At 40.0% G+C, this 27,036-nt stretch overlaps 1 protein-coding gene across 4 annotated transcripts in view; it reads right to left on the bottom strand.

Annotated features, from left to right (window-relative positions):
• Nucleotides 1-1,586: 1,586 nt before the first annotated feature.
• Nucleotides 1,587-27,036, bottom strand: part of FNIP1 (folliculin interacting protein 1) — a 99,907-nt gene continuing 74,457 nt past the window's right edge. For 3 of the 4 annotated variants that reach the window (XM_048488524.1, XM_048488523.1, XM_048488525.1), the window contains 8 exons: nucleotides 25,871-25,956; nucleotides 15,946-16,092; nucleotides 13,779-13,948; nucleotides 11,743-13,171; nucleotides 10,888-11,056; nucleotides 7,790-7,987; nucleotides 6,150-6,265; nucleotides 1,587-4,205 (listed from right to left, as the gene is read on the bottom strand). In XM_048488524.1, the coding sequence (XP_048344481.1) occupies nucleotides 4,127-4,205; nucleotides 6,150-6,265; nucleotides 7,790-7,987; nucleotides 10,888-11,056; nucleotides 11,743-13,171; nucleotides 13,779-13,948; nucleotides 15,946-16,092; nucleotides 25,871-25,956 (2,394 nt within the window). In that variant the 3' untranslated portion in view covers nucleotides 1,587-4,126. Of the gene's footprint in view, nucleotides 4,206-6,149; nucleotides 6,266-7,789; nucleotides 7,988-10,887; nucleotides 11,057-11,742; nucleotides 13,172-13,778; nucleotides 13,949-15,945; nucleotides 16,093-25,870; nucleotides 25,957-27,036 lie in introns of those variants that run through there. The other variant, XR_007243830.1, reaches the window with a different exon arrangement.

The raw sequence follows: 27,036 nt of genomic DNA on the forward strand, positions 1-27,036 counted from the left end.
CCTTACTCAACAGGGGTTTTAAAAGTCAAGATTTAAAATCCTGCTTGGGGAGATCCTCCTAATCTCTCTCTCTCTCTCTCTCTGCTTTTTGGCAGCTTTGCATTTGCAGTCGCCAGCTGCAGTAGGACAAAATTTGCTAGAATGTATGTGTAATACACTTAAATATTTTCAGCCTTAAAATTAAGACATATTACTGGATGTTGGGAATATTGCAAAATCCAAAAAAAAAAAAAGATTAGTTCTGTACATACATTATTGTGAAAAGCATGAAACATTAAGAGGTAAACACTACAAGTGCTGTTATAGTTCCCTTAAAAAATAAAAATCCAAACAATCAGGTGTCCGTACCACAAAATCTCATGTACCATAAACAAGTGATCAGTCACAGGAAAGCTTGCGATCATGCTACGGTATGTTTTGAACAGGGACCATTCCAGCAATAATATTAGGACTATCACAACAATATACTCCCCTTCTTCTTTAAATACACCCAATGCTCAGATATTTGTATGGTGGTAGATAAGAGATTATTGCCCTTTGAAGGCAACTCTGTGGGTTGGATCCAGTGCAAATTTCCAATAGTAGAAGCATTCTGGTGTAAGCAGACACACAAGAAAAAGACCAAATCAAAAGACTTATTGTATCCTCATTTGTATTTCCACTTGCACACAATCTTGTGCTACCAATTTCTGAGTACTTATGATATAAATAGGATTGTGCCCAAGACAGTGGTTCCAAGCCACTGTCTTGAATAACTGATCAGAACATAATGCCTGCTGATCCTATCAGCCACTCCTTTATAGCAAATAAGTAAATGGGGGAGGGCAATGAGTACAGCTGTACCGGAACACTGTTGAACATTGTGGCATTAATCAGATGTGTGCTAAACCAGGAAGTGGCATTGGCTCAGCAGCTTGAGTTGACACTGCAGTGATTATTTGTTGGACTCAGTGTTTCTGACAGAGAAGCTTACATCCATGTTTTAGGTTTATGCAAGAGCCTGAAGGTATATATGAATCCTTTTGGGAAAAGAACGTATGCAACAACACAAACCCTTAGATCACAGAAGAAAACATTTTCTCTGTAGCAGTGAATGCTCATTTTTATTTACGGATGAGGTTTTAGGCCACATTGCTCATATTTAACTCAGCTGAAATTTTACAGTTTGCCATGTGAAAATAGCTGCAATGCTATTTTCATGTTATTTCTTTTTATCAAAATAATGTTCTATGTTTATGATATAACAGGGCTGGCTGTAGAAAAGAGAAGAGCCCTGTGGAAGTGGTGTCGACGGGACAGTGGAAGCGGTGTCCCGTGCATATATGGAGCTCTTGGATATACTCTGCCATTTGCTGCAGTCTTGTGTGCAATTAAAATCCCTTCGCAGCAAACATTTAGAAGAAGAATAAGAGTTTGGATTTATATCCCCCCTTTCTCTCCTGCAGGAGACTCAAAGGGGTTTACAATCACCTTGCCCTTCCCCCCTCACAACAAACACCCTGTGAGGTAGGTGGGGCTGAGAGAGCTCCGAGAAGCTGTGACTAGCCCAAGGTCACCCAGCTGGCGTGTGTGGGAGTGTACAGGCTAATCTGAATTCCCCAGATAAGCCTCCACAGCTCAGGAGGCAGAGCTGGAATCAAACCCGGTTCCTCCAGATTAGATACACGAGCTCTTAACTTCCTACGCCACTGCTGCTCCTAATTAATTTAAATACTTGTGGCAACTGCTAGAAATCAACCCATGTTCTGGCATCCAATCTAATATTTTTACATTTTATGTACTGTAGAATGCTTTTACGGCCGGAATAAACTGGGTTTTTGCTGTGAAGATGCCAGCCACAGATGTGGGTGAAATGTCAGGAGCAGAAACTACCAGACCATGGCCACACAGTTCGGAAAACTCACAACAGCCAGTTTTCACACTTGTTCACTAGAGAAATGGCCTGATTTAAATAGGGATTTATTATAGGTGTAATAGGAAGAACTTCAAGAAAGGCTGAAGCATTTTCAGCAGCCAAAGTGACAGCAGACACTGACATGGGGTTCCTTCCAAGGGAAAAATGCACAGAAAATGTTGTGAAATGATGGGGCACAACTACAGGAAACAGGATAACATTGTTCAACTGGTGCACATAAAAATGGCTACACGAGCAGTCATGCTGTAGAGAAACCTTGAACATACCAATAAATAAATAAATAATGGAAATTAAACCTTTTTTTAAAAGCCAAAAAATGCATGGGTACAGGGAAAACCATGATACAATGGGTGTGATAGTTGGCCATAAGTGTTCAACAACAATGATGCTGCTATCAGGGAGTGTGAACTGCTTTCGCCCTTTATAATTATGGTACAAGTACCAAGTTCCCAGCAGTGTTATCACAACCTTTAGAGAAAACAAAAGTAGCACTCCAGAACTAGAGGTTCAAGTGTGCTGTCATCCTCTCTCTCTGGGTCTCTCTCTGTCATTCTTTCTCTCAAAAAATTACTAATGAAATGTCTATATGATACCTGATAAATGTATAACATGGTTGGTGTTATCTTAGTGATTTAATGAATTTTTGTCTTTTTTCTTTTCATTGATCTATGAAATTCAGAACACTAAAAATGAAAGAAACTAATGACAAACATAGCTAATGAAGTTTAACTAGATGCTAAGAAAAAAAAGCTGTCTAATGCCATGTCCCATTATATAAACTGAGGTAGTAAACCTTGTTCAGAACAAAATCATTCCATCTGTTGTAGGTATTTCTTATAACTGATAGGTCCCTCATCAGCAATTTGACAACACCAAGACTGGCGCATGGCGGAAAATAGTGAACAATTTTTAAGTCTATTCATTGGAAACAGATTGGGGGGTGGGACTAGTACCTTGAGAGATGTTTAAAATGATGCTGAAACGACTGTTAAAATGGTGTAAAAGCAGAGCCACCTTCAAAATCTGTAACTACAAAGGCCTTTCTTAAAAACAACAAACGAAATTTACCTGAGTAATTAAGGACAATATTTTTTAAACCCTCCAACGTATTGCAATCTTGGTTATTTTTGTAAGTGCATTCCCATATCTTCTTCATGAAAACTGACTGCAACAAAGCAGTTAAGCTAAAAACCAACAGGCACAGTCCAAAGAAACTGAGACATTAGGTATAACTTAAACCAATGGGAAGAATACAGTTACACGGCATAATCTCCCCAGTCTTTTGACTGCCTTGCTAAAGTAACTTTGCGTAGGTTTGCACTACTAGGGACTTAAACCCTAAGGATTTCAAAGTAACTTAAGTGTGCCTATCATTTTCTGAACTGTAACTAAAATGGGATACAATCAAGAAATAAAATGTGTGATTTTTTTCTCTCCAAAAACCCAAACAGGATCCTGTATACAAATTCCAGTCAATATTTTAACCTTTTTGTTTGTTTTGTTTTCTGCATTCACATCATAACAAACTGAATGCAAAGGATCAGTTTGCACAGCCACCCTTGAGGAGAACAGACAAACATGCCCTGACTAGTTCTCCCAGGATTGCCCCATCTCAAATAGACTAATTTCTACAAACATGTTTCTGAGCATTAGTAGGGTATTTTGGCCCTTTTAAAGGTCCCTCCCAAGATTTTCAGCTTTTTAATGCACAAACAGTCCAGGCTGCTACAAATAACTGTAGCTTGATGGTGATTTACTTTAAATACTTCTCTAATTGGTACCAAATCACGCCCAAGCCAGCTGACTTTGCTTTCTTGTATACACAGTAACAGCACTGCACAGGCTCATTTGAGGAAACCATTCCTTCTTGTATTTCCAGATTAGAACAGCTTGGCATTACATCCATTTTTGCCGTTCTGCTCAAACCATTTAGCGTCCTTCAAACTCCAGCATCTCCTCCAGTGAGCTGAAACTCTGGCCTTAATTTATCCCTTCTTTTAAAAAGAATGACCAAGAAAGAAGGGGCAGGAGAGGAGAGTCCATTTGTTTGCACAACATATGTTCAGTTGCAGAGGCACACAAGTCAGCTAAAGCAAGCCGTTCAGTTCATTAGCCTGCAGGCATGAAGGGGCCTGGACAAGAGTGGTTTATGTCGGATTCCTTGTTTTCCATTTTATAAAAAGAAAGTTATTGTCTGTGCCCTTTGGTATTTTAGAGCAGAATCTGGGCAACGTATGGAGAGTGAGTACTTGCTACAGCTGCCAGTAAAGGTAGGTCACTGGATTCAATCCTAAAAGAAAGACAGAGAAGCATTTTCAGTCCTTGTGTTCAACATCTTGAAGGCTCACTGACACTTTAGAAATATGCTTCCTCCTGTCAAATTGCCTGCACTTAGACTGTTACAATGATCAACAGTTTTTTGCATTAAACAAATTAATCAAAGAGCTTTGTACTGCCAAGCTCTAAATAAACCACAAATTATATACATTTCTCTAAATAAAGAGCTTAGTGATTTCTTTTGTAAATGCATGCCCCAGTGACTTGGTCAAAAGCTGATCCCCACTGCACCCCCCCCCACCCACCCCCCCCCGACTGTCTAGTTATAGCACTGCATGACAAAAGTGTTCACTGCTTTCAGCTTTTCTGGTAGTAATAACAATAATAAAACCTGAGTGAAGTTAACAAGACACTTCCAAAACGCTAAATTTCCATTTTGAATGTGTGGAAACCCCCCCCCCCCCGATAATTATCAATAGATAAGTTCCAAATAAAGAGGAAACAAAGCCTGGAAATAGATTCTTTTAAATCACAATGGGATATTATTTTGTATCAATTTGCCTCTGTGTAGTGACTCTGGCCTACCTTAGGCTTGACCCTGGAAGGTAAGCAGGGATCGGGCTAGCCTGGAGTATCCAGGTCAAGGTATACTGTACCACACAACAAATGGATCACAAAGAAAATTCATTCTTCCTTCTACTGAATCAATAGGCTTTTGCTCTTGGAGCACAGATCTCCTAGCCCAAAGGATATAAATGGACTTGGTGCTTCCCAAAGAAGAAGGATCCACATTTCAACAAGTGAACAGCTGCTAACCATACAGCTCTGTCCTGTTCCTGCTGTATAAGATTAGGCTTAACATGGCTATTGGGCCAGCAATTTGAGACTCACAGCTTGATACATGCTTGATACATGCTTAGTCACAGTGGGTTTGGTGCATGCAATATGACTAGGGGCCATGCTATACATGGTGCTAGGAACGCACAAAGATGACACCCCCCATGAATGTTTGATATTGATCCAAGTCACAGCATTTAAAAAAAATACCAACTCCTTGATTACCCCCCCCAGCTACTTTAAGTCCTCTTAGCAGAGAAATAGTCATGCCTGTATTGTGCCTATCCTTATTCCCCATCATAAATTATAACAGGCCACAGGCTCCAAAGTCAATCAGGCAAATACTGGGTTAGATCCTGTGAAAACTTTCCACTTTGATCTGGGAGAGATGTGTGTGTGATTTGCACTGATTCTCCTCTCCCACTGTGAACCTCCAACTCTCTTGTTATGTTATATCTGGTAGAGTATTTTGGGCTGCAGGGGGAGATGGGAAGGGAGAAAAATCTGTTCTGTATATGAAAATACCTTCCAGTAGCAGAATCCTGGGGATCCATGCCAGTTCAAAGGAAAGCTGGAAACACCATGTTGGGGTCCCCACTCTAGACTAGTTTGGCTCAGGATTCTGGCTTTAGTCTGTGATCCTGAACATAACTCAAAAGGCTTAGTTATAAACATTTACCAGTTCTATGTGTGACTGTTCTATGGTATAATTTTAAAATGTTTCATGTTTTATTTCTTGACAAATTCTCCAATTTGCCCTTAAAAAGCTCCCAAAGGTATCTGGTGGGCCACTGCGAGTAGCAGAGTGCTGGACTAGATAGACTCTGGCTTGATCCAGCAGGGTCTTTCTTATGTTCTCTTAAGAAAAGAGTAGCATAAAATCAATAAGAATGCTCCCTGTGCTGGCCACCAAAGCACTTTATGAAAACTCTAAAACAACTGTAATAAGTCTATAGTGGTTTCTACTAGTACAGTTTGGACAGCCAGAATAATCTTACTTAGTTAAAGAATCATTGAATTAAAAAGTTGGAAGGGACCTAAAGAGCATCCAGTCCAACCCCCTGCAGGATGATCTAAAACATCCCTAAAGCAGAAAAGCAACTATGAAATGAGACCTTACCCCAGTACCACACCCAGCTCCTTGACATGAACTCGCATCTGCCCTTTGAGATACTCAGACAACATTTTGCTCTTGAAATACAGCTCCTGCAATCGATCTTCCAGGTGCATGACACACTGGGGGGTGGGGTAGGGGGAGAGAGAGAAAGAAGACAGAAACAATGATGTCAAAAACAAAACAGTCCCCAACTGCAATCAAAGACCACAGGAAAGCAAATTATAGTCCACCCAAGAATGCTGCCTTTTTTAGGCTAGCAGGGTAAATATTTGCATGTGCCCTGTAAGAAATATGTTTAGGTATCTTTTGTGAAAATAAGCAAGATGCAGGAGGAACTCGGGGAGAGGAGAGGAGAATCTGGGTTAAAGCTCATCTAGGTAAACTAAAAACAAAAAAGATTTAAAATGGCTACAGATGGATGTTACAGAATATAACAATAGACACACAGGTCTACCTATTGCTTATGCTTTTACCAAGTATTCCATAGCCTTACTGCTTGTATAGTTGTATATAAGAAGGGCTGAGCAGAAACAGAAAGACATGCTTTGTGACAGACTTCATCCCCATAAAACAGGACCCCAACTTTGGAGTTTATTTGGAAAAGCTATGACAATGTTTGTCCAATCAGAATGAGGACAAGAAACACTCTTGATCTGACTTGTATTACCATGGATTGGAAATTAAATTTGTATGCCGCCCTCTCCCGAAAGGCTCATCATATAGTTAAGTACAATTGAACACGTAATAATGTCACATCATCAAACTTCCTGTGTAAATCCTTACTAGCTGGGATCGACTAAGGAAAAACCCACACGACAACAACAACAGAAAATTAGTGTCAGTGCTGTAAACTGGAGGAAGAAGAAACTATGAGCGAGCAGCAAATTGTGTTCAAAAATGTAACCGAGGTGAGGGTTAAAAAACTTTTTACTACCTCTCAAATGCCTCATTTCCCCTTCCCCTTGGAATAAAAGAGACAGAGCACTTATGTGAGTTTCTCTAAAAAAAAAATCTGGTTACATAAAATCAAGGTAGATAAATGTGCTGTAGAACAGCATTACTTTGAATGTTCATCAGGCCTGAACTGATCTTCAGAAGAACTCTGATGAACTTTGATTTGCAGAAATGTTGTCAGCTACCTTTGCAGTACTTGGTGAGTTGGGCCCAGTGAAGCATTTCCATTATTTCTTGCCTCCTCCCTTTGGCTGTAGCCCCTTCCCCTGCCCCAAATATTGTTCCTGGGAGTTTCATGTCTCCAAAGAACAGTATTTCAGGGACCATCAAGGGCTGTAGCATGAGGGTGTATGTATAAGAAAGTCATGCTTCACAAGAAGTCTGTGCAGCCAAGTTGTACAGAATGAACAGAGGTTGCAAAACGGTGCACCCAAATTTTTTGAGTTTTAGCACACTTTGCATGGAAATGAGTTCTACTGAACTCTATGAGATTTATTTCCCTACCATTGCATCTGGAATTAAAATGAAAACAGTGTTGATTTTAGTGAATTATGCTGAAATAAAAGCTACAGAACAAATAAAAGCTACAGAACAAATCTATTACCTTTTTTTGCTAGAAACAATTTGACTAACTTCATACTGAGACTTGAATCATGCCTGAAACATTTTAGACAAACCCTGGTACTTACAAAATTTGGAGATAAATTATGCTTATAAAGCTGGAGGGTGGAATGAAGCAGGTTGGAGACAAGGTTCGAAACTAACACATCCTTCCCGAGTTTATTATCAATCATTCGCCTCTGACTACTGGCCACTTGCACTGTCCATTTATCAGTGTCTGCAATAATGCAGACGGCTTCTGCAATTGGTTCATCGAGAACAGGGTGCTAAAAGGCAAACAAGAAATATGGGATTTTAACAAGATAAAATTAATCGAGTTGGATCCAAAGTGCCCATGTGCAAGGATATCCAGCAGTTCCCACTCAAAATGCTTTCCCATCCCTGCTGTGCCTGAAGTCCCCCCAGCTTTTGAGTGTTGTGTGGAGGGTACAGAAAGCAGGGGGAAATGAAAAAGATCCCTTTTGAAAGTGGCATTCTCCTTCTAGTTCTTTGGATCTAGCCAATTGTTTCTAAGCATGAATGAGATTCGATAATAGTCCCTGAAAATACAGACTCCGAATGAAAACTTGAAAGCGTTTAGCAGTTTGGGAAAAGCACATATCATCATTCATTGCTTCAAACAAAGCCCTAGGTCCACTGAAAATAACAACCAACTTTCACAGCATTCAATGCAGCCAATGCTTGAACTGAACCCCAGACAGACACCTTTTTTGTAGTTAAAAAAAAGACCCCTCCCCCCACAGCAACATGGCAAGCCATTTCTGATATAATTTGAAAGCAGGGCATGATAGGGCACCACTGGGGTTCAAAAGGGAGAAAGGTGTGCATTTGTGCTTGATGTATATATCCATGAAAATGGATTTAAAGGTAATTTTTTTAATGACTACAATTTTGTCTATGGTGGGATTCAGCAGAGTTGCATCACTTCGGCAGAACCGGTTGTTAAAATGGTGCTTGTAAATAACCAGTTGTTAAATTATTTGAATCCCACCACTGTTGTGATGCAAATAAGAACTAGATGGCTATGACTTGACCCACCTAAAACAACATTGCCTGTTTCTCTCTGAAGTTTTTTTGATTTGCATATTTTTTGTCTTATTGGAGAAAATCATTATCATTTAATGTTGGTTTCTATTTACCTGCCATTTAATATTGGTAACAGTTACAGTAATCAGAATATGCATTAGTTATGCTCTAAGACCAGCAGAGGGAGTAAAGTGCAAGCTCTTTTTGAACAGACGCTTTAAAAGCTTTCAGTTGCATTTTAAAACAGGAAAAGGGTGAAAAGGATTACAGTAAATGCTTCTGACACCAAACCATTTGCACAAGGGACTCAACTGCCCAAACCATTACATAACTTCTATTTGACAGCTGCTTTCAAATATGCTCTCTGTGGTGCTCCTGTTCCTTCTAGGATACTTATATAGCGCAAACCAGATTGGGGCGGGGGTGGGTGGGGTGAGCGGAGGCAGCCGGGGGTTTGGCACTGTGAAGGGGTTGCCATGCTGCCTCCACAGGACCATTGGACAGTGTCAAAAGGAGGGAATGTTTAAATCCTTCCAGCTGTCCAAATAGCCCCATGGGACAAACATGCTTAGGTTGGTGTAAGTCTGCAGAGTTGGGGCTGGTGGTCCTTGGCTGGAAAGCCAGGGGAAGCTAACTAATATCAGTTCCACTCCGGGAATGCCCCAGCCTGCCTCCCCTATGCCGGCATCCCAGGCCTCTGGGTTTCACCAGTACAGAGTTGAGTTGTGGGCACCCACAGGTGCCTCTGCCCCCTCCACTAGCGGGGGTGCTCCTTGTGTCAGCAAAGGGGACAAATGCATTGGAAAAGTGCTCTGCTGCTCCTTGTGAGTGTTCACCCCGCCCCCCAGAATATCAATTGAGCTGCCTAAGTTAAATTATAGCGTGGGGGAAATGGTCATCCTTCTTCCGTGTACAAAGAAACAGAAATTTTTCTTTTAAGTGAAAAGCCACAGAACTTCTAGAAATTACTATTAGTTGTTTTATTCAGAGTAATTTTTATCTGAAAACTATGATGGATACAAGAAATTGTGGAAACAGATATCTACTCAAATAATTGGTCTTAAAAACCAACGGCACTATTATTTTTAATTTATCTGTAATGACAAAAGTATCTTTGGTGCCAGTAATACCCACATGCAGCCCTCTTTTTCTAGGGCATAATCCCTTGCTGATCAAAGTACACTTAGCCTAATTCTGTTTCCAATAGTCAAGATGCCCCTGAGACTTCAGAAGCATGGTACGAAGATGATGATCACCCTTTTAGTTTTCCCCACTATCTGGTTCTTTCACGGACAGAAGTTCCTATCAAGGCTAAATTGTAGCTGGACAGAAATGTGCATCTTCTGGGAAGCATGAGAGCTGTCAACTACATATGGCATAGTAGCAAACGTTGATTTTGGGGAATCTTAGCCATTATATTAAGGGGCAGAACTGTGTGGTGGTAAAAGTACCAAACTAGGGTGACCCAGGTTTAAATCCCCATTCTGCCATGGAAGTTTGATGGGTGGCCTTGGCCAAGTGTATACACACTGAGGCTAACATACCTTCACACGGCTGGGGTGGGGTAGAACAAAATAAGCTGCTTTGGTTCCCCAGAAAAAGAAAGGTTTAGTATAAATGAATGAAATAAAATAAATATACATCTATCTTAAAGGCTCAGAAATCTGAATGTTAAAAATGTGTTGGACACCATTCAAAGAGAGTCCTAACTTAATTGGGTTAGTTACAACTAATTTGTTCCACTTATTTCAAAGACACTTAAGCACAATTAGTTTTCTATGTGCACCAGGGTGCTGTGTTTTAAAATCTTGTTACCTAATGACATTGATAATTGATATTGCTACTGATCTGATTCACCCCACTGTCTTGGAAAGTAGTAAGCAACCTATATTTTATAAACATTAGCCATGACAGAGCAAATGCTGCACAACACACAATTTATCCAGGATCCTCCATCTGAAATACTGGGAAAGTGTTTTTCACTCATCAATTGATCACACTCTTTAATAAACAAGCTTACAGAAATTATACGCACTTAATATAAAACCAGTTTCATCGCTGTTCCAGTAGGCTAAGAGAAATATTCCTTTTTGTTGACTGTCAAATACATAGTTCATGGGTTGGATATAGTTTAAATTACCTGCACAGCATGTGACAAATCTGACATCAAACAATGTTTCAGTTTCTCATCATTTCCTACTCCTTGCAAAACAAAGTCAGGTACGTAAGATGAACAGTAGCCACCTAGCAAGGACCTTCCAAAATTGGCAATACTGGGCTGGACAGAGTTCACTTCAATTAATTTTGACCTGAAAGAAAGGTATAACATGGGCATATATACTACAACTAGGATCAATTTCTGTCTACTTCAGTGAAACCCTATAGGGAGCAATCTAGTGAATGGTTGTCACACTTAAATCCACTAACTTTAGTGGGACTTTATTGTGCTGTCCATCAATCTCTGTGGTGGATTGAGAATAATTTGCTCCGACAATGTCAAAAGTTGCTTTCAAAAGACACTTTCGTTCAAGAACAGTTTAAAGTATATAAAGTGAAAGAAAAAATATATGGATGTGTGCTGAAATTAATAATTGTAACACTTTTTTTTCTAAGTCAAGTGTCTTTCTTTTAATAGCCTTTCCTAAATTAGCACGATACCTTGCAAAGCATGAAAGGTAATCAGAGCCTTTTAAGTTGCAACCTCAGTGAAATAAGCATCTCTTACATTGCTGCAACTCTTAAATTACTGTCTTGAAGGAAGCCCAACTGAAATGATCAATGATATATCATTTACATGAGAAAAATATAGTATTTTCTTTGTACAGCTTTATCTGGTATTCATCAGGCAAGCACAAACTAAAAAAAGAAAGCAAAAAAAGTATATTTCCATCCAGAGATGCCATTCTTAGCTATTAAATTAGAAGACACCAATTCATAGGAATGCAAAGAATAAAATACATTTGCCCATGTGCTTATTTCCCCACAAAATACCCACCCAGGAAAAGGTATCTCCTCTTCTTCTGCCCATTCTTCTTGCTCTGCCCCAAAATAGTTACTGTTGGTTCTGTCCGCATCGTGAACCGCATCTTCATTTTCACTGTCCCCGAGGGCGCTATCTGAACTCTCATTTCTTGGAATGTCCCAATCTGCAACAGGGTCGGCCTTTTTTTCTACTCTCTCTTTTTCCCCATGGGGGATACATATAGAGATTTTGTCTCTTTGGTCCTGCTCTGCAAAGCAGTTTTTGCATGTCTCTTGCCGCACAGATTCCATAAACTTACAAAATTCACTGGAGGGTTTGTGGTTCTTTGTACATATTTTTCTGAGAAATTCTAAGCTACTACTGGGGTCTAGAATGTCTGCTGTTGCTTTCAATGGAATATCATCAATAGTCCTGGTTTCAACAGAATTCTCCTCTGTAAAATATTCATCAAGCAGGCTCACGCTTTCCTCATTGTAAGGATTCAAACTCTGCAGCTTGCTGATAGCCTGAGGAAACGCTTCAGAAATAGTACAATCTCTTTTTTGGTCCTCAAGGGCATGACTTGCTTCACAGTTCTGATCAGCAGTCATCCCTTCTTCAGTCTCTATCTGGTTGTTGTGCCTGACCATTTGTTCCGCTATTGCTTGACTTCGGACCTCAATATCTGAATCAGGTGACATGGAATCTCCAATGAGGAAAGTCACCTTTGTCTGAGCCTCAGCTGTACTGCAAGGAATTGCATCAGATGAGATTTTATCTGGTGGTTTCTTCTCTACCACTGAATTTGTTGATTTCTTTACTTCAGCAGGATGATTATCAGAATCCACTGATCCTTCATTCTTCCATGACCCACCTGTTGGTTCCAATCTGGGCACCGCCAATTTGCATGTTTCAACTGATGCTGACCCTGTGAAAACCACTTTCTCTAACTTTATATCCAGGCAAGAGGTCACCAACTCTTTGTATTGCTTCACATCAGCAATACTTTCTTGGAAGTCAACAGGTACAGTCCTGTTTTCACCAGAAGCAATCTCAGTTTCTACCTCTGGAGTCTCTGGGGTATCATCCCTCTCCTGTGCTGAAACATCCTCTGTAATTTGACCAGGGTTAAGTGGGCACTTGCAATATTTACAGCTGCAGTTAGATGTTCTCACTTCTTCAGACTCAGTAAAGGGCAAGTTGATTCTGTTTTTGTGCACTGTAACCAGAACATACTCAGACTCCTCTACTTCCCCTTTCTCTAGGGTGGTGGTGATAACTGTGCCAGGCATCACTATAGCCTCATCCTCTCCATTTTCCAGGAGATGAGTCTCTTGCAGCTCAGAGCATCGTATGAAGTAAGTGAGGAAGTACAGCAGACGTTGTACAAGATCTTGCTTTTTGCCAACCACAACTGTTTTTGATAGCCTCACAGGTGACCCAATAGCTCCATACAAGTCACCTAGAGAATTAAAAAAAACCAACAGCATGCTAATTACACAACAGACAAAAATATCTAGCACCATTCCTAAAATTTAAAAACGACTCATACTTGCTTTAATATCCTCTCCCCACACCCCTATACACACGAATGACAATAGTAGCTTCCAGTGTAATGTCTTTAATTTGAGTTCAAATGAAATTTGGCAGAATGGCACAGGTGATCAGAATACTAATCACATTTTGAACTATTTTTGATTGCACATCGCAATTGTATTCACCTGAGGCCATTATATATAAGCTACCTCGCCAAATTGTTGTGAAACCCAAATAGAGGTGGAGAATGACCACCACACACGCTGCTCAGAGATTCTTTGTGGAAGTGTGGGATATTTTAAAAAAATGAAGAAGTTCTATTCATATTTTGATTATTTGACTTTACTAAGTTCAGTAAAATAACTGTGGGCAAATAATTTCTTTCACTGCTTTCCTTCTTTTGTCACATTTCTACTTGATTGGTTTTCCTGTTATAAAAAGAAAACCCTTTGTTCTTGAAACAGAGCACAAAAACCAGCAGTGAAATCCCCACTGACTTAGCAGAGTAACTATTAAAGTGGTTTCAGACATACCTAACTGTGCCCATAATGGATTGTATGGATGAGTCTTGGCCAACATGTCCACACTCTGCGAGGAATGCTTTTCTAGAAAGATTTTGATAGGTGGCTGGCCATTTGGCATAACAGTTGGGACCCAAGCCAAATGGTTTGTCAAAATTGCAGTCAGAAGAGCTGGTAAAAATCTGAAGAATGAGAAACAAACATTGTCACTTTAACTGGTTTTTTTATACGATTCTAGTGACATGCTGCATACATTTTGTACACAACCTATTTCCTAAAGGGATGATAAACATTTTAATATATACCCTAAAATTTGTAACTCATCCCTTACTTCAACCCTTATATAGAACTTTTCATTTACTTCCATGATGGGAATGCCATTATGAATGAAAGCATTGCTTTCGTGACAGAAGACAGAGGGAAGTTTGCATCAGGATTTCTGAAACATGTCTCTGAGAGGAAATGAGACACAGCTTTCGCACAAAAGCACCCATGTCCAACAAATATCTGTAGCATCATTCTAGGCATTCAGGGTTTTAGAATCTGCAAGTGTATGCTCACGAAGATAGATGAAAGATTTTATAGTTCTGTAGAAGTCAGGTCTGATTGTGCCGAACACTGAAACAGTGTTCTTTTTTGCACATTTCACAATGGCTCCACTGAGAAAATATAGTTAACATCTGGTGAGCTGCAGCTGGTAACCGCTAAGTATCAGGTTTCAGTACTGTTTTGGAGGCTTGACAGTTTGTCTCTGATTTTCTGTTCTGTTCAAGTATCTTGTTCTATCAGTCAGTCATCAGTTTTCATTCACCCAAAGTCTTAAAAGGAAGCCAGATTTCTGAGATTTCTCTTTAAAATGGGAAGCAACATGGGTGGTTTGCATATGGATTAATGGATTATCAAAACTCTGACATGCCACCAAACAGCCATTAAAAGTTTTTCAAGAGTGCCAGAGTTAATTTATATACATATTCCTAGTGAAGTTTTACCTTAAGCGGGTCAAATAGGATGTTTTCCTGAGGGTTCTATGAATAGATCTCCTATCACTTTTCCTCTGATTCACCTCAGGACTGTGATCAGAGAGCAGGGAAGGGGGGCTCCCATTTTCCTGATCTAAAACAGACTGTTTTTCTCACAATGATAAATATATAGATGTCACATGAATATCTGCCCGTTTCCAATCTTTTAGCTCCTTGGGTTGTTTCCAATTAAGCATGGGTGGAGGAGTGAAATCACATCCCCACCTTGTGCTGTAGTCCCAATATGAATCAGGATTCTTCTTGTCTGCTGTTTAAACAAACAACTGAACAAAATGGGAGTGCCAGTCACAGAACTCCTAGCATCCCACCTGGCTTGATTCTCAATTGTAAGAAATCAGGGTGGTCACTTTTCTGGGCAATTTGAACTACACGGACAATGTTCTCTGCATAGGAGAATCTAAAGTATAGTCCACTGAAATGAACTGTCAGATTAAATACTGAAGATTTCAACTAGCTTCCATCAAGCACTAGATAGAAATACTACAGCAGTGGCGTAGGAGGTTAACAGCAGGTGCACTCTGATCTGGAGGAACCGGGTTTGATTCCCAGCTCTGCCGCTTGAGTTGTGGAAGCTTATCTGGGGAATTCAGATTAGCCTGTGCACTCCCACACACACCAGCTGGGTGACCTTGGGCTAGTCACAGCTTTTCGCAGCTTTCTCAGCCCCCCCCACCCCACTTCACAGGGTGTTTGTTGTGAGGGGGAAAAGGCAAGGAGATTGTAAGCCCCTTTGAGTCTCCTACAGGAGAGAAAGGGGGGATATAAATCCAAACTCTTCTTCTTCTATATTTGGACTACCAATGCACGACATCATCTCCTTCATCCATGAAGTCTGTATCTTTTAACACGAGTCAGACACTTGTGTTTACTAATAGTTTGCTTTAGTTAGCAGTAACTCCTCTTACTACTTTGGTCTGAAAGACTGCCTGCCACATATCACATGCTCAGTCATCACTCCCGCTCCTCTTCTTTTTGTAACTATTGCTTTTCAGCACCATTGTTCTTGTTTAGGAACGTGGAGGGGGTATTTGCAAACAACATGCTTCACTCCTTTCTGTTTTTAAGATTAATAGTTCATAGACAGCATGTAGGTCTTTTATATTAAAGTCGAAGGAAAACCAAAAGAAAGGAATATGTACTGATTCTTAGATGCCTGTTCCATTAAGAAAGCAAATTCCTTCATAAAACGATGGCAGAGCTGGTTCTTTTCGGATGCTCCCGACATCATAGTCAGCCACACAGGTTCTGCAATCCGTGGCATGGTGTAGAGATTACAAATTGTTGTTCTAAATTAAAATATAAAGCAGAAAAAAGAGGTCATATCACAGTGTTGCAGAACCTCACAGCAAACCTCTGTCAGTTATGGGCATAAATATCACTTGTTACAGTTATTCCTTCTGTTTCCATTCATGCACTGCGTATGTTGGTTTCACAAACTTCAATCTGCTGCGATTGTGGAATGCAGCCTCATTTTCTTCCCACATACTAGGATTTGATATGGGAAGCAAATCATTTGGAATCTCTGTTTCTGGAATGGAAGAAAGTCCAGTTTGCCCAGGCGATTACACTTGTGCATCAAATGGGAAAAATGGACTTCAAATGATGGTTTCACAGATGAGGGAGCTTTCCATTGTGCTCCATGAATAAACAGAGCAGAAAGAAAAGAGAATGGAGTGTGCAAGCAGTGTTTGCAACTTTAATGAGCAAACACAGGTTTGTTGTAGTATCTAAATACATTATATACTTCCAAAGTTATGCCAAAGTTAGTAGTATTCAAACAATGCATATTTCAGTTAAATTAATCAAATTCACTGTGCATTTATACCTGTGACCTGCAACCTTTTGTACCCAAAATAAGAGCTGCAGTTTATTGTCACATTGTACAACAGGTGAAGCTGAGAAAGTGAATATATATTACTGACTCATGCAAGAAATGGAGAAAAGTTTATTGCTTCTTGAATGTGTGTGTGAAAATCGTGTTACAATATTGTGAATGGGCTGTTATGCAATCTCTAATCACCTATTAATTTTGTTTCTTCGGAATGAAAAATAAAAAGTTTAAAAAGATAAGAAATTCACTGAAATTTGTAATGTTTGTTTTTTCCTTTGTATAGTTAATTTGTTCAATAAAGTTTATCTTTTAAAACAAAAAAGTATTCTCTCACTTTGTCATGGTGATTACTACAAAGGTAAATGATTGGATAGGAAAATCATTAATTTAAGAAATTTTCAAGCTACCTCTGCAGACACATTCAAGGAGGGTAACAAACAAATATAAGTATTAAACACAAAATAATTAAAAGCTAAAACAAGTCTCTATTGCATATAATAAAAATAGTCATTTTATGAGCATTCTTTGTGCAAGTAGATTTCGTTTTAATTCTGCTTTTTTTAAAGTGCCTCCATTATTTTTACATATACACCATCTCTGAAAAATAAAAAAAAGGAAATCCTCCCAAAGATTAAATTAGACAATAAAACCAGCTGTACTGGAAACAGGATGTTGGGCTAGATAAACCATTGGTCTAATCCATCAGGTGCTTCTTATGTTGCACAAATACATACGTTATTTACTTGAATGGAAGATAAGAGTTTCTTTATAGGTATGGTATCAGACTTGCATTCACATACCAGTTACACTTATGTCTAATAATCAATTTTTGTGTGTATAACATTTTTAAGGGGGTCCTCTTGCATTCAAGATCAACTTCCTCTTGACTAAATATAGTATAATTTACATAATACTAGCACAGATTCACAACTAAGTGGGTGAATTTTAGCTGCAGAGAGGCAGTAATTATATTAGATTGGACAGATGTATGAAAATATGGATAGAATGTAAGGGGGTTATATTTTAAAACTAGGAAAGGTCACTCTGTGAAGGAAGGAAACTAAAGATTTTTGGGCACTTTTAAGACCAACACATTTATTGTATGTCTAAGTTCACTTTTGCCAAATCTATGAACAGTTAGCAGAGATATTTACACTCAAAGTTTCAAACAATAAATTAAGATGCATCTAGAGTGTCAAAACATTAATCTAGGTCCATTCATCAATGGACTGTTGCTAATTCATCAACAGTAGGGAGTGGCCTGCACCAACACGGAGAAAATATTTTACTCTTTTAACTGAATCTTCTTGTTATCTGTGCCCTGCAGTGTAATACCCTTGTCTATGATACTAGGCTTTTAAACCATTCCTTCTTTGTAATAACTCCATGCCTATCCCCACAAGCCACCTTTCTACTTCTATAACTAGCTTGTTATATTTGCTGCAGCAAACTAACGTAACTACTCCTCTGAAATTTGTCATTATGGGAAGAAACTATGGACACCAAGAACTCCTAGATTCAGGGGCTCTTATCAAAGGGCCAATCTAGGTTCAGCCTTAGCACAAACCTCGCACATATTTTCACTTTTTAAATCTCTACTACACTGGCTCCCCCAAGACAGATCAATTAGTAAAGTTCTTATGGAGCTATCTTTTTCAAATCCTGCAGTTTATAATAGAACAGTTATCTGTCACTCTTAATTATGTGACTGCTCTTCATGGTTACCTAGGAAAGTAGCCAACAAGTGGGGTAACTTTCCATGTGAACTCTTCCACTCCACTTGTCATTTAAAAGCTACAGTGGTGCTAAGTCCCAAGGCAATACAACCAGCAAGGCAGAGTTAGAGTGGTGGTATGGGTGTGTTATATTGACTTTTCATTTTAGATACTGGGATATACACTCCAAAGCTGAAGAGTAGAAGAGAGCTGCCAGAAAAGGGTGTGGTTGTACTAGCTAGTTATACTGGGTGAAAGGATAAGAGTATGGCTATGGATGACCTACAGGTAGAGTTGCCAGACCATACCTAGCAAGTGATAAGAATTGTAGTGGGACAGGGACATGGGGGTACAGAACACTGGGTATGCCCTGATATCACTTCCGTGGGAGGCCTGGGGAACTTACCTACAAGGTCATAGAAATTTGCAGTTTCCTTTCTTAAGGGGTGTTGAGCCCTTTTATACTATTATACTGTTAAGAGTTGGGGGGAAGAAAATCAGAAGAAAATTCTTCCCACAGGATTAACATTTGGACCTTGGCCTCTATCCATTAAATTTACAAAGGGCCATATATTAGACAAGCCATATGTTAGTAAGCTTCCTAAGACAGCTTAAAACAGAATCCCAAATTTGCATGAGGGAGGTTCTGTCAGTTTTAAATGCCTGAGATATGAAACAAATTGAAGCTGCTGATCTGCTTTAGCAAAAACAGAAGTCAAAGCAAGCTCGCAGAAAGCTGTTCAGTTTGAAGAAAATTGGGGGAGGAGAGGAAACAGTTTCTGTTCGAATACCAAGATATTAAACTATTTGTTTTCGCTGAAAGGCTGGCTTGAGTCTTGTGACTTGTTATTTACTATTCTGGTAACCCTGGCTGCATCTGCAACTGATAGTGTTTCCTCAGAGAGAGATCAGATTCCACTGGCTGTCAGCCAGCAGGCATGTGACTGCGGCAAAGGGAACCCTCAATGCCAGACATGTAAGTAATTGCACAGAAAGCTCCGGCAAGGATTAACTGCCTTTCAGCTGGACAAACGGAGAAAAGCCTGCCTTTCAATTCTCCCTAACATTCTCTTGAGCAACACATACACACGCAGACTGTGCCTACAGATATACACCTCCTCTATAAGACTATTTGAGAAAAGTCACTATTCAAGATCTAAAACAAGCACCCTCCCGTTCTTAACAGAACCAACACCCTTGTTCAGACATGTGACTTGACAGCACGCGCGCACGCACGCACACACACACACACAGAATCCTATATCTACATCAGCCTCTTAATAGGGTCTGGGAAATTTCACTAGAAAAGAGTCTTTTCCTGAGAAGGTTCCGGTAAACAATCATAAGCTTGTAAGTGCCTCTTAGAGAGTAAAGGTTTGCTAAAGACTTTGTAGGTTTATGTGTTTCAAGCAGAGCAGTTAGTAAGCCTGTTGCAGAGCTTAGTGAAAATACATGAAAAATATATATTTAAAATGTCTGTCAGATATAAAGCTCTGATTCTTACTTGGAGCAAAGAGGTGAGTTCTGGGTTCAACCTTACTATATCCCTCTGATCCAATCTTCTTATTGCTTGTGAAAGAGTAAACTGCAAACTCACATCTGCAAACTGATTTCTTGGTACAATATCCAAATTCAGATTTAGGAATTTATGTGAAATTTAACTTGCTCTAGATTGCTTCTTAAGTTCAAAATTGATTGAAATACCTAAGCATGTTTTAAAACAAAATTCACATCATAACTTTCTACTGCAGTGCTAGACACTTGTTAAACTCCCCAGTTAGATAGGGAGGAGAGAAGAGAATAATGTCCCTGAATTAGCTGATCAAGTAGTGTAACACCACAAATATACCACAGAAATAAGAATATGGATTTTCCCTGTCTTTTTGCATCAGCACTGATGGGAGATCCACTCATGAATGAAAAAAATTGTTTTTAACCAGTACTGGTATTTAGAAAATTAGTGATTGTTACTAATAGTCACTGATGTACTTATCTTTCATAAATTTGTCTAAGGTTAACTAAAGTAGCTACCACCACTGCATCCCGGGGCAGTGAATTTTACAATTACCCTTATTATCTGCTTTGAATCTACTACCCAGCAACTTCACTGGGAGCCTACAACTTCTGGTATGAGAAAAGGGGGAGGGGGATTTTCTCTAGCCACTTTCTGTACCCCATGCATAATTTTAAAAAAATTCTACCGCCCACACTATTAGCCCCACAACTACAGACCCATTTAGAAATATGCCAAGCCTACCCTGACCTCCCAACTTTAATTAAAAACAAGTAACTATCCATTTTCATTGTTGAGACATAAAATCTCCAAGACTGCTTGGAGAGAAAGCTACCAAACTGCGGCAGTTAGTTTAGTTAGTTAACCCCTTACTGGCAAAATCCATTCTGGAATGAGAGTTATACTATTTTGTGTTTCCCGATTCTGTTTGCATTGGTACATTTGCCTCAGAAATATGCAAGATCGTTGGGGGGGGGGGGAGCACAAAAATGAATGCTCAGTTCTGCTCAGCAAGATGTCTACTTTTATTTAGTACCTGCAAAATACCTTGCTGGAATTTGTCTGTCAGACTAAATTTATCTGCCTTTTTAATTTTTAAGTTATTCCCTTGTTGGTTCAGGAGACGTCTGTAGACATGGTTTATCTTGATTTCAGTAAGGCTTTTGATATAGTTCCATATAATATTCTTGTTGACAAGCTAGTAAAATGTGGTTTTGAAATTATTGTTAGGTGGATTTGTAACTAGTTGACAGATCACAACCCGAGAGTGCTTATTAATGGTTCCTCATCCTGTTGGAGAGGAATGACACCTATTGTGTTCAGTTTTGGGCACAACAGTTTAAGAAGGATATAGCTGAAATGTGTCCAGAGAAAGACAATGAAGATGGTGAGGTATCAGAAGACCAAGTCCTACAAGGAAAGATTGAAGAAGCTCAGTATGTTTAGCCTAGACAGGAGATGACTGAGAGGTGATACGATAACCATCTTCAAGTACTTGAAGGGCTGTCATATAGAAGATGGTGCAGAATTGTTTTCTGTTGCCCCAGAAGGTTGGACTAGAACAGGGGTAGGGAACCTGCGGCTCGAGAGCCGCATGCGGCTCTTCTGCCCTTGCACTGCGGCTCCACGAACCAAGCCGCCGGCCCCATCCTTGCCCACCCTGAGGGCAGCAGGGCAGGCGCACCAACTGCCCGCGGCCGGCTGGGCCGCACCACGGGCTTCCCCTCTTGCCCGCCCCATTTGAGCGGGGCGGGCGCTTTCCCGGTGGCCGGCGAGGCTGAGCTGCTGGCCCCATCCTTGCCGGATGCATCCATGCGCTTCTCAGAATGAGCGGAGTAAAAGGTAAAAAAACCCAATATATACAGTGTTATCTTTATTTTAAATGTCAAAAATTATTTGTGGCTCCAAGTGTTTCTTTTCCCGTGGAAAACAGGTCCAAATGGCTCTTTGAGTGTTAAAGGTCCCCTACCCCTGGACTAGAACCAACAGATGGAAATTAAATCAATAGAGTTTTTAGCGAAACATTAGGAAGAACATCCTGACAGATGGGTTCCTCAGTAGAACAGACTTCCTTGGGAAGCTGTGGGCTCTCTGTCTTTGGAGGTGTTTAAAGCAGCACCAATTAGATGGCTAACAGGAATGCAGATTCCAGTGAACTTAAGTAAATCATGAGAGGGAGGGCAAAAATGGTAGTGGATCAGTGTTTGGCTCTTGTGGGCCTTTCTTACATGCTCAGGGTAATGTTGATTGCCACTTTGCAGGTCAGAACATGATTTTCCTCCAGGCCAGTTTGGCCAGGGATCTTGAAGGGTTGGAGTTTTTTTTGCCATTTACTGGGCGGGGATCACTGGGGATGTGAATGGGGGAGGTACTGACTTCCCTACAATATGCAGGGAATTGGGCATGGAGGTCTCTTCCAACTCTATGATTCTATAAATAAATGTCAAAACTGTAACAGTACCTAAAGAGCCGTTAAATGGAAATATTTTGGATCTGCTAAAATGTCTGCATTCTAGTAATTGTCTCTTTTTCTGATTGATTTTAAAGTAACAGCACCTCTGGAACTTGCAGATATTGGACAGAAGGTATATGAAATGTCTGCTCAGTAGGATTAGTGGAAGTCCTACAACTCTACTTCGATCATTTCCCAGAGCTCCACCCACATCTACCTTTGTAAAGTACCCTTATTGGGCTCTATTTTGCAGACCATGCAACATACATCAAAAAAGTTCATGCTGAACACCTGCATCTCCAAAAAAAATCCTATTGGTTGATTATTGTAAAAATAAGAATATGTATAAAGCCCACAGATAATGACAGAAGAAATTATCACCGGGAGTTTGAATTGGATAACAGTTATTAATGCCTAATCTAAAGAACTGTTCTACAGTAACAAATATTTAACACAGATGAGCGATCACATTTTTATCTTATTTTGCTCTATTAGGTGAATCAGCTGATGTCTTAATATAAGATACCGAATCTTCAACTGGCTTAAACTGAGACTGGCCACAGACTTTGTTAAACCAGATGAAGAACCAAGTTGACATTTTTATTGCAAGTAACAAGTGATTTTCCAACTATCTTGAATACTAAAAGTACTGGAATGCTTATTTTCTTGCTTTTAAAATAGTGACGTTTTCAAAGGACAGAAACAGGAACACAGTTTCTCTTGGGACTGTAAATTTATCCCAATACAAACCATGGAAATGCTGTTTAATTCCGGTCTTGGGCTTCTTTCTGTATGAGGAAGGATGAAAAGGAACCACCAGCTGTTCTCCTGCTCAATTTAATATGTTCTACATGGCAATTTTCAACAATTCTCCTTCAGAAAAGGCACTTAACAGAGAAAACATTTTGGGAACTGTTCCTCTTCTACACATTAACATTCTTAGTGAAAAAGGAAAATCACCCAGAGGTAGTTTCCTTTGGATGAAAATATACTAGGACTTCATGCAGCCAGTTGTGTTCCTGCAGAAAAATATTTACTGTACTATGGACACTGCAGCATAAAACTGCAAGTTCACAAAACATACTCCTCGCAAATTATGCAGTCAACATGCCATGTGAACAGACACTTTTTACAACATGTTCAGTTGTAAGCTATAAAGCTGAGTAGTTTCCTTCTTTCTTTCCAAGCCTTTTTGACTTCATTTATTGCTGTAGCTCCACAGGGCACAGTACCCAGTCCAGATGAATTATGGAACAGAACCAAAAAGGAGACATAGTCAGCACTATTTCTTCTAGAGAAACAAAGGGAGGGATCATGAAGCTCATCTTTCTGATGCCAAATTACTACCGCAGAGCCATCCAAACTTACAGCTGTCTGCCTTGGCTGTCTACCACATGCTGGTAGCAGAATGGATAATACTAACAGGACGATGCACTACTAATATGTATGTCCAGTCCTTCAGACCTTCTCAACCTTAATCCTGATTATAATCAGCCATCTGTACTAAGTTCCATGCAACGTTCTTCATGGAAAGCTGTCAAACCAACTGGCAAACAAGACCCCTCTATGCCACCTGACATGAAAGGGCTTATAAGTGTGACCTTCAAATTTCAACAGCCTCCAGCCTCAAACTCAGTGAAAGATTTGCCTACAGTTTCTCAAAGCATAGGTTTAGGGTAAAGTTAGTCTGTATCATGATGGATTTAGTGTTAGTGAAAGCCTACAGAGGCAAGAGTCAGATCTTATAATACGCTGCTTCATTTGCAGACACTGTTTGTCTTCCAAACTGCTGGCTGGCTATGAATGAGGCTGCTGGGGAAATGTTTCCAGGAGCCTCTCTGAAGTGAAGAGGCATTTGAGAAAGCATTAGGATCTTGAGCCAAGATAGCATTGGTATATTGAGCCAAGATGCATTAGTACCTTGAACCAAGTCTTACAAGTGACTATCCAGAATCCTAACTCAAAAGTTGTGAGGGTTAGATACCCAACCAGTTTTAGATAACAGGGACATTGGCCAGTAGTTGTGCTTTGGTGGAATAAGTAAAAGGGACTGAAATATGTTATTAGGTAGCGCTAGAAAGAGGTCCTGGAGTAGTCTTCCACTATGGTAAGGCAGCTAAAGAATAGATGGACATTGCTGAAACATGAGACAGTTGGGTCTGATCCATTATCTGATAGTTTTCTAGTCACTTGCACAGAAAAGAAAGATACTTTGTCAGTTCCCATTGAATTGCAACTTGAAAAAAGCATAATGGTAAAATTAGAATTCCAAATGACAAAGCAAGCAACTGTCTTGTTTTCCAAGGTATTAAAGAAAAAAGATTCCAATGACTTGGAATCTTGGAGCAGCAGTGGCGTAGGAGGTTAAGAGCCCGTGTATCTAATCTGGAGGAACCGGGTTTGATTCCCCGCTCTGCCGCCTGAGCTGTGGAGGCTTATCTGGGGAATTCAGATTAGCCTGTGCACTCCCACACACGCCAGCTGGGTGACCTTGGGCTAGTCACAGCTTCTCGGAGCTCTCTCAGCCCCACCTACCTCACAGGGTGTTCGTTGTGAGGGGGGAAGGGCAAGGAGATTGTAAGCCCCTTTGAGTCTCCTGCAGGAGAGAAAGGGGGGATATAAATCCAAACTCTTCTTCTTCTACTTATTCTAGAGTTTGCAAGGAAATGTCTATCTTGCATATTTATCAACTACATCTATAAAAATCAGCATAGCAAGTTGTGCTAATGAAGGCATATGCAAACAGGTTGCAACATTTTGGTTCAGAAAGTATTGCTGATGTGCTCTTTTATCTTTAACAGTTTGACTGCTATTTTTACAGAAATGCTGCCAAAAGCAGCAATCCCCTGAGTGAAGTGAGTTTAGATCATTTGAAAGAGCCAACTTTCACTAATAAAAGGGGATGGCAAATTTAACTAATCTCCATTTTTGATGGCAAACCCTTTATCTGCACTGATATTGTTCCTTAGAGTCCCCTGACTCAGTAACTCAGGCTATAAAGAGGAAGGGAGAGGTGCACAAGTTCTGTTCCAGTGATAGAAATTTTATTCATCAACAGAAATGACCACTAGTTCCAACACAACAGTATTCTTCTACATTTTTCAGGACACACAATAGGGCATTCTGTAATCTCTGCAACAATGCACCAATAGAGTTGATTATTTAGACACCAAATAAACTTCACATATCTGAAAGTCAATCCTCCCATCAATTGTCTGCCTTAAGAACATTTTATTCATTCCCCCTACCCTACCTCCTTTGTCATCTGCCATTCCACCAAAAAAACCTCAGAACTTTTAGCTTCATGGCTCTACTGGAAAGTAAGACTAGGCTGAGGGAAGTGACATGACCAGTCACCTGAAGAATTTCTAGATGATCAGGGATTTGAACCTGGTTTTCAGTGTTCAAGCTCAATTCTCTTATCACCCACTCTGTCCCAACCCCTTGCTATAAATCTCAGATGACAGATAACAGACTTAAGCTGGAAACTCTGCAGTGGATACTAACAGAAGCGGTCAAATGCCTGTCAAAGAAAGTTTGGAAGCAAACTCACCTGAATTCATTTAAGGCATCTATGATCCTGTTATATGCCAAACTCCGCTGGCTGGCATCAGCTGATCGGCGACTCATTTTCATTGCCTTGAAAACAATTGTTAACAGATAACAAGCATCAGGCACGGCAACAGAAAATGAAAAACAAAGTCATGTGCTATGCTATATCTAAGGTGCACCCAGACAGGCAAACATATTTTTGTACTTTGACAAACACTGGTTGCTTGCCAAGTTTCATATCAAACAAAGAGATATGTGAGACACATGCATTTGCATTGTCTCTAATTTCCACCATTTCTGCACTTAGTGGTGGTAAATACCCTTTAAAAATGTACTAAAATCTGTGATATGATTAAGGGTCACGAGTCCCAATGAATTTAATTTCAAGTGAGAAAAAAATTATCTAAGCAATAAGGCACACTATTCTAACTTCTGTTGTTATTTTGGAGCAAGCAGTTAACACAACTTGCTTATGCTTGCTTATTTGATTGTAGGTCCCATTGTCTTCAATGGAACTCAAGATTTCAGCATAGGGCCAATTTGGATATGTAAGGGTCTACACAATGGAAGAACACCCTGCCCCCCCCCCGCCCTCCCCACACATACATCTGGATGGTACCACATAATTGACAGCAGATGTCCCAAGCTACAGATAGAAAAGAAGAATTTGGATTTATACCCCGCCTTTGTCTCCTGCAAGCAGACTCAAGGCAGCTTACAAACTCCTTTCCCTTCCTCTCCCCACAACAGACACCTTGTGAGGTAGGTGGGGCTGAGTTCTGAAAAACTGTGACTAGCCCAAGGTCACCCAGCAAGAATGCAGAAGTGGGGAAACACATCTGGTTCACCAAATAAGAACCTACTGCTCATGTGGAAAAGTGGGGAGTCAAACCTGGTTCTTCAGATTAGAGTATACTTGCTCTTAACCACTACACCAAGCTGGATCTCATAGGATTTTGTGAAGTTTCTCATAGCCTTCCTACACAATATCCTTGTATGGAGATGCCAGGGACTGAAGTGAGCACATACAAATTATGCACATACAAACTAAGCTAAGGCTCTCTTCCAAATTTAGAACTGCTTGAACTCCAAGCATGACTCATCCACATTTGGTCCAAGCAGACCTTGATATCACTTCCAAAACACAAATTAATTTGGTCTATTTAT

The sequence above is a fragment of the Sphaerodactylus townsendi genome, linkage group LG03 (genome assembly GCF_021028975.2).
Source record: "Sphaerodactylus townsendi isolate TG3544 linkage group LG03, MPM_Stown_v2.3, whole genome shotgun sequence".
Lineage (NCBI taxonomy): Eukaryota > Metazoa > Chordata > Lepidosauria > Squamata > Sphaerodactylidae > Sphaerodactylus > Sphaerodactylus townsendi.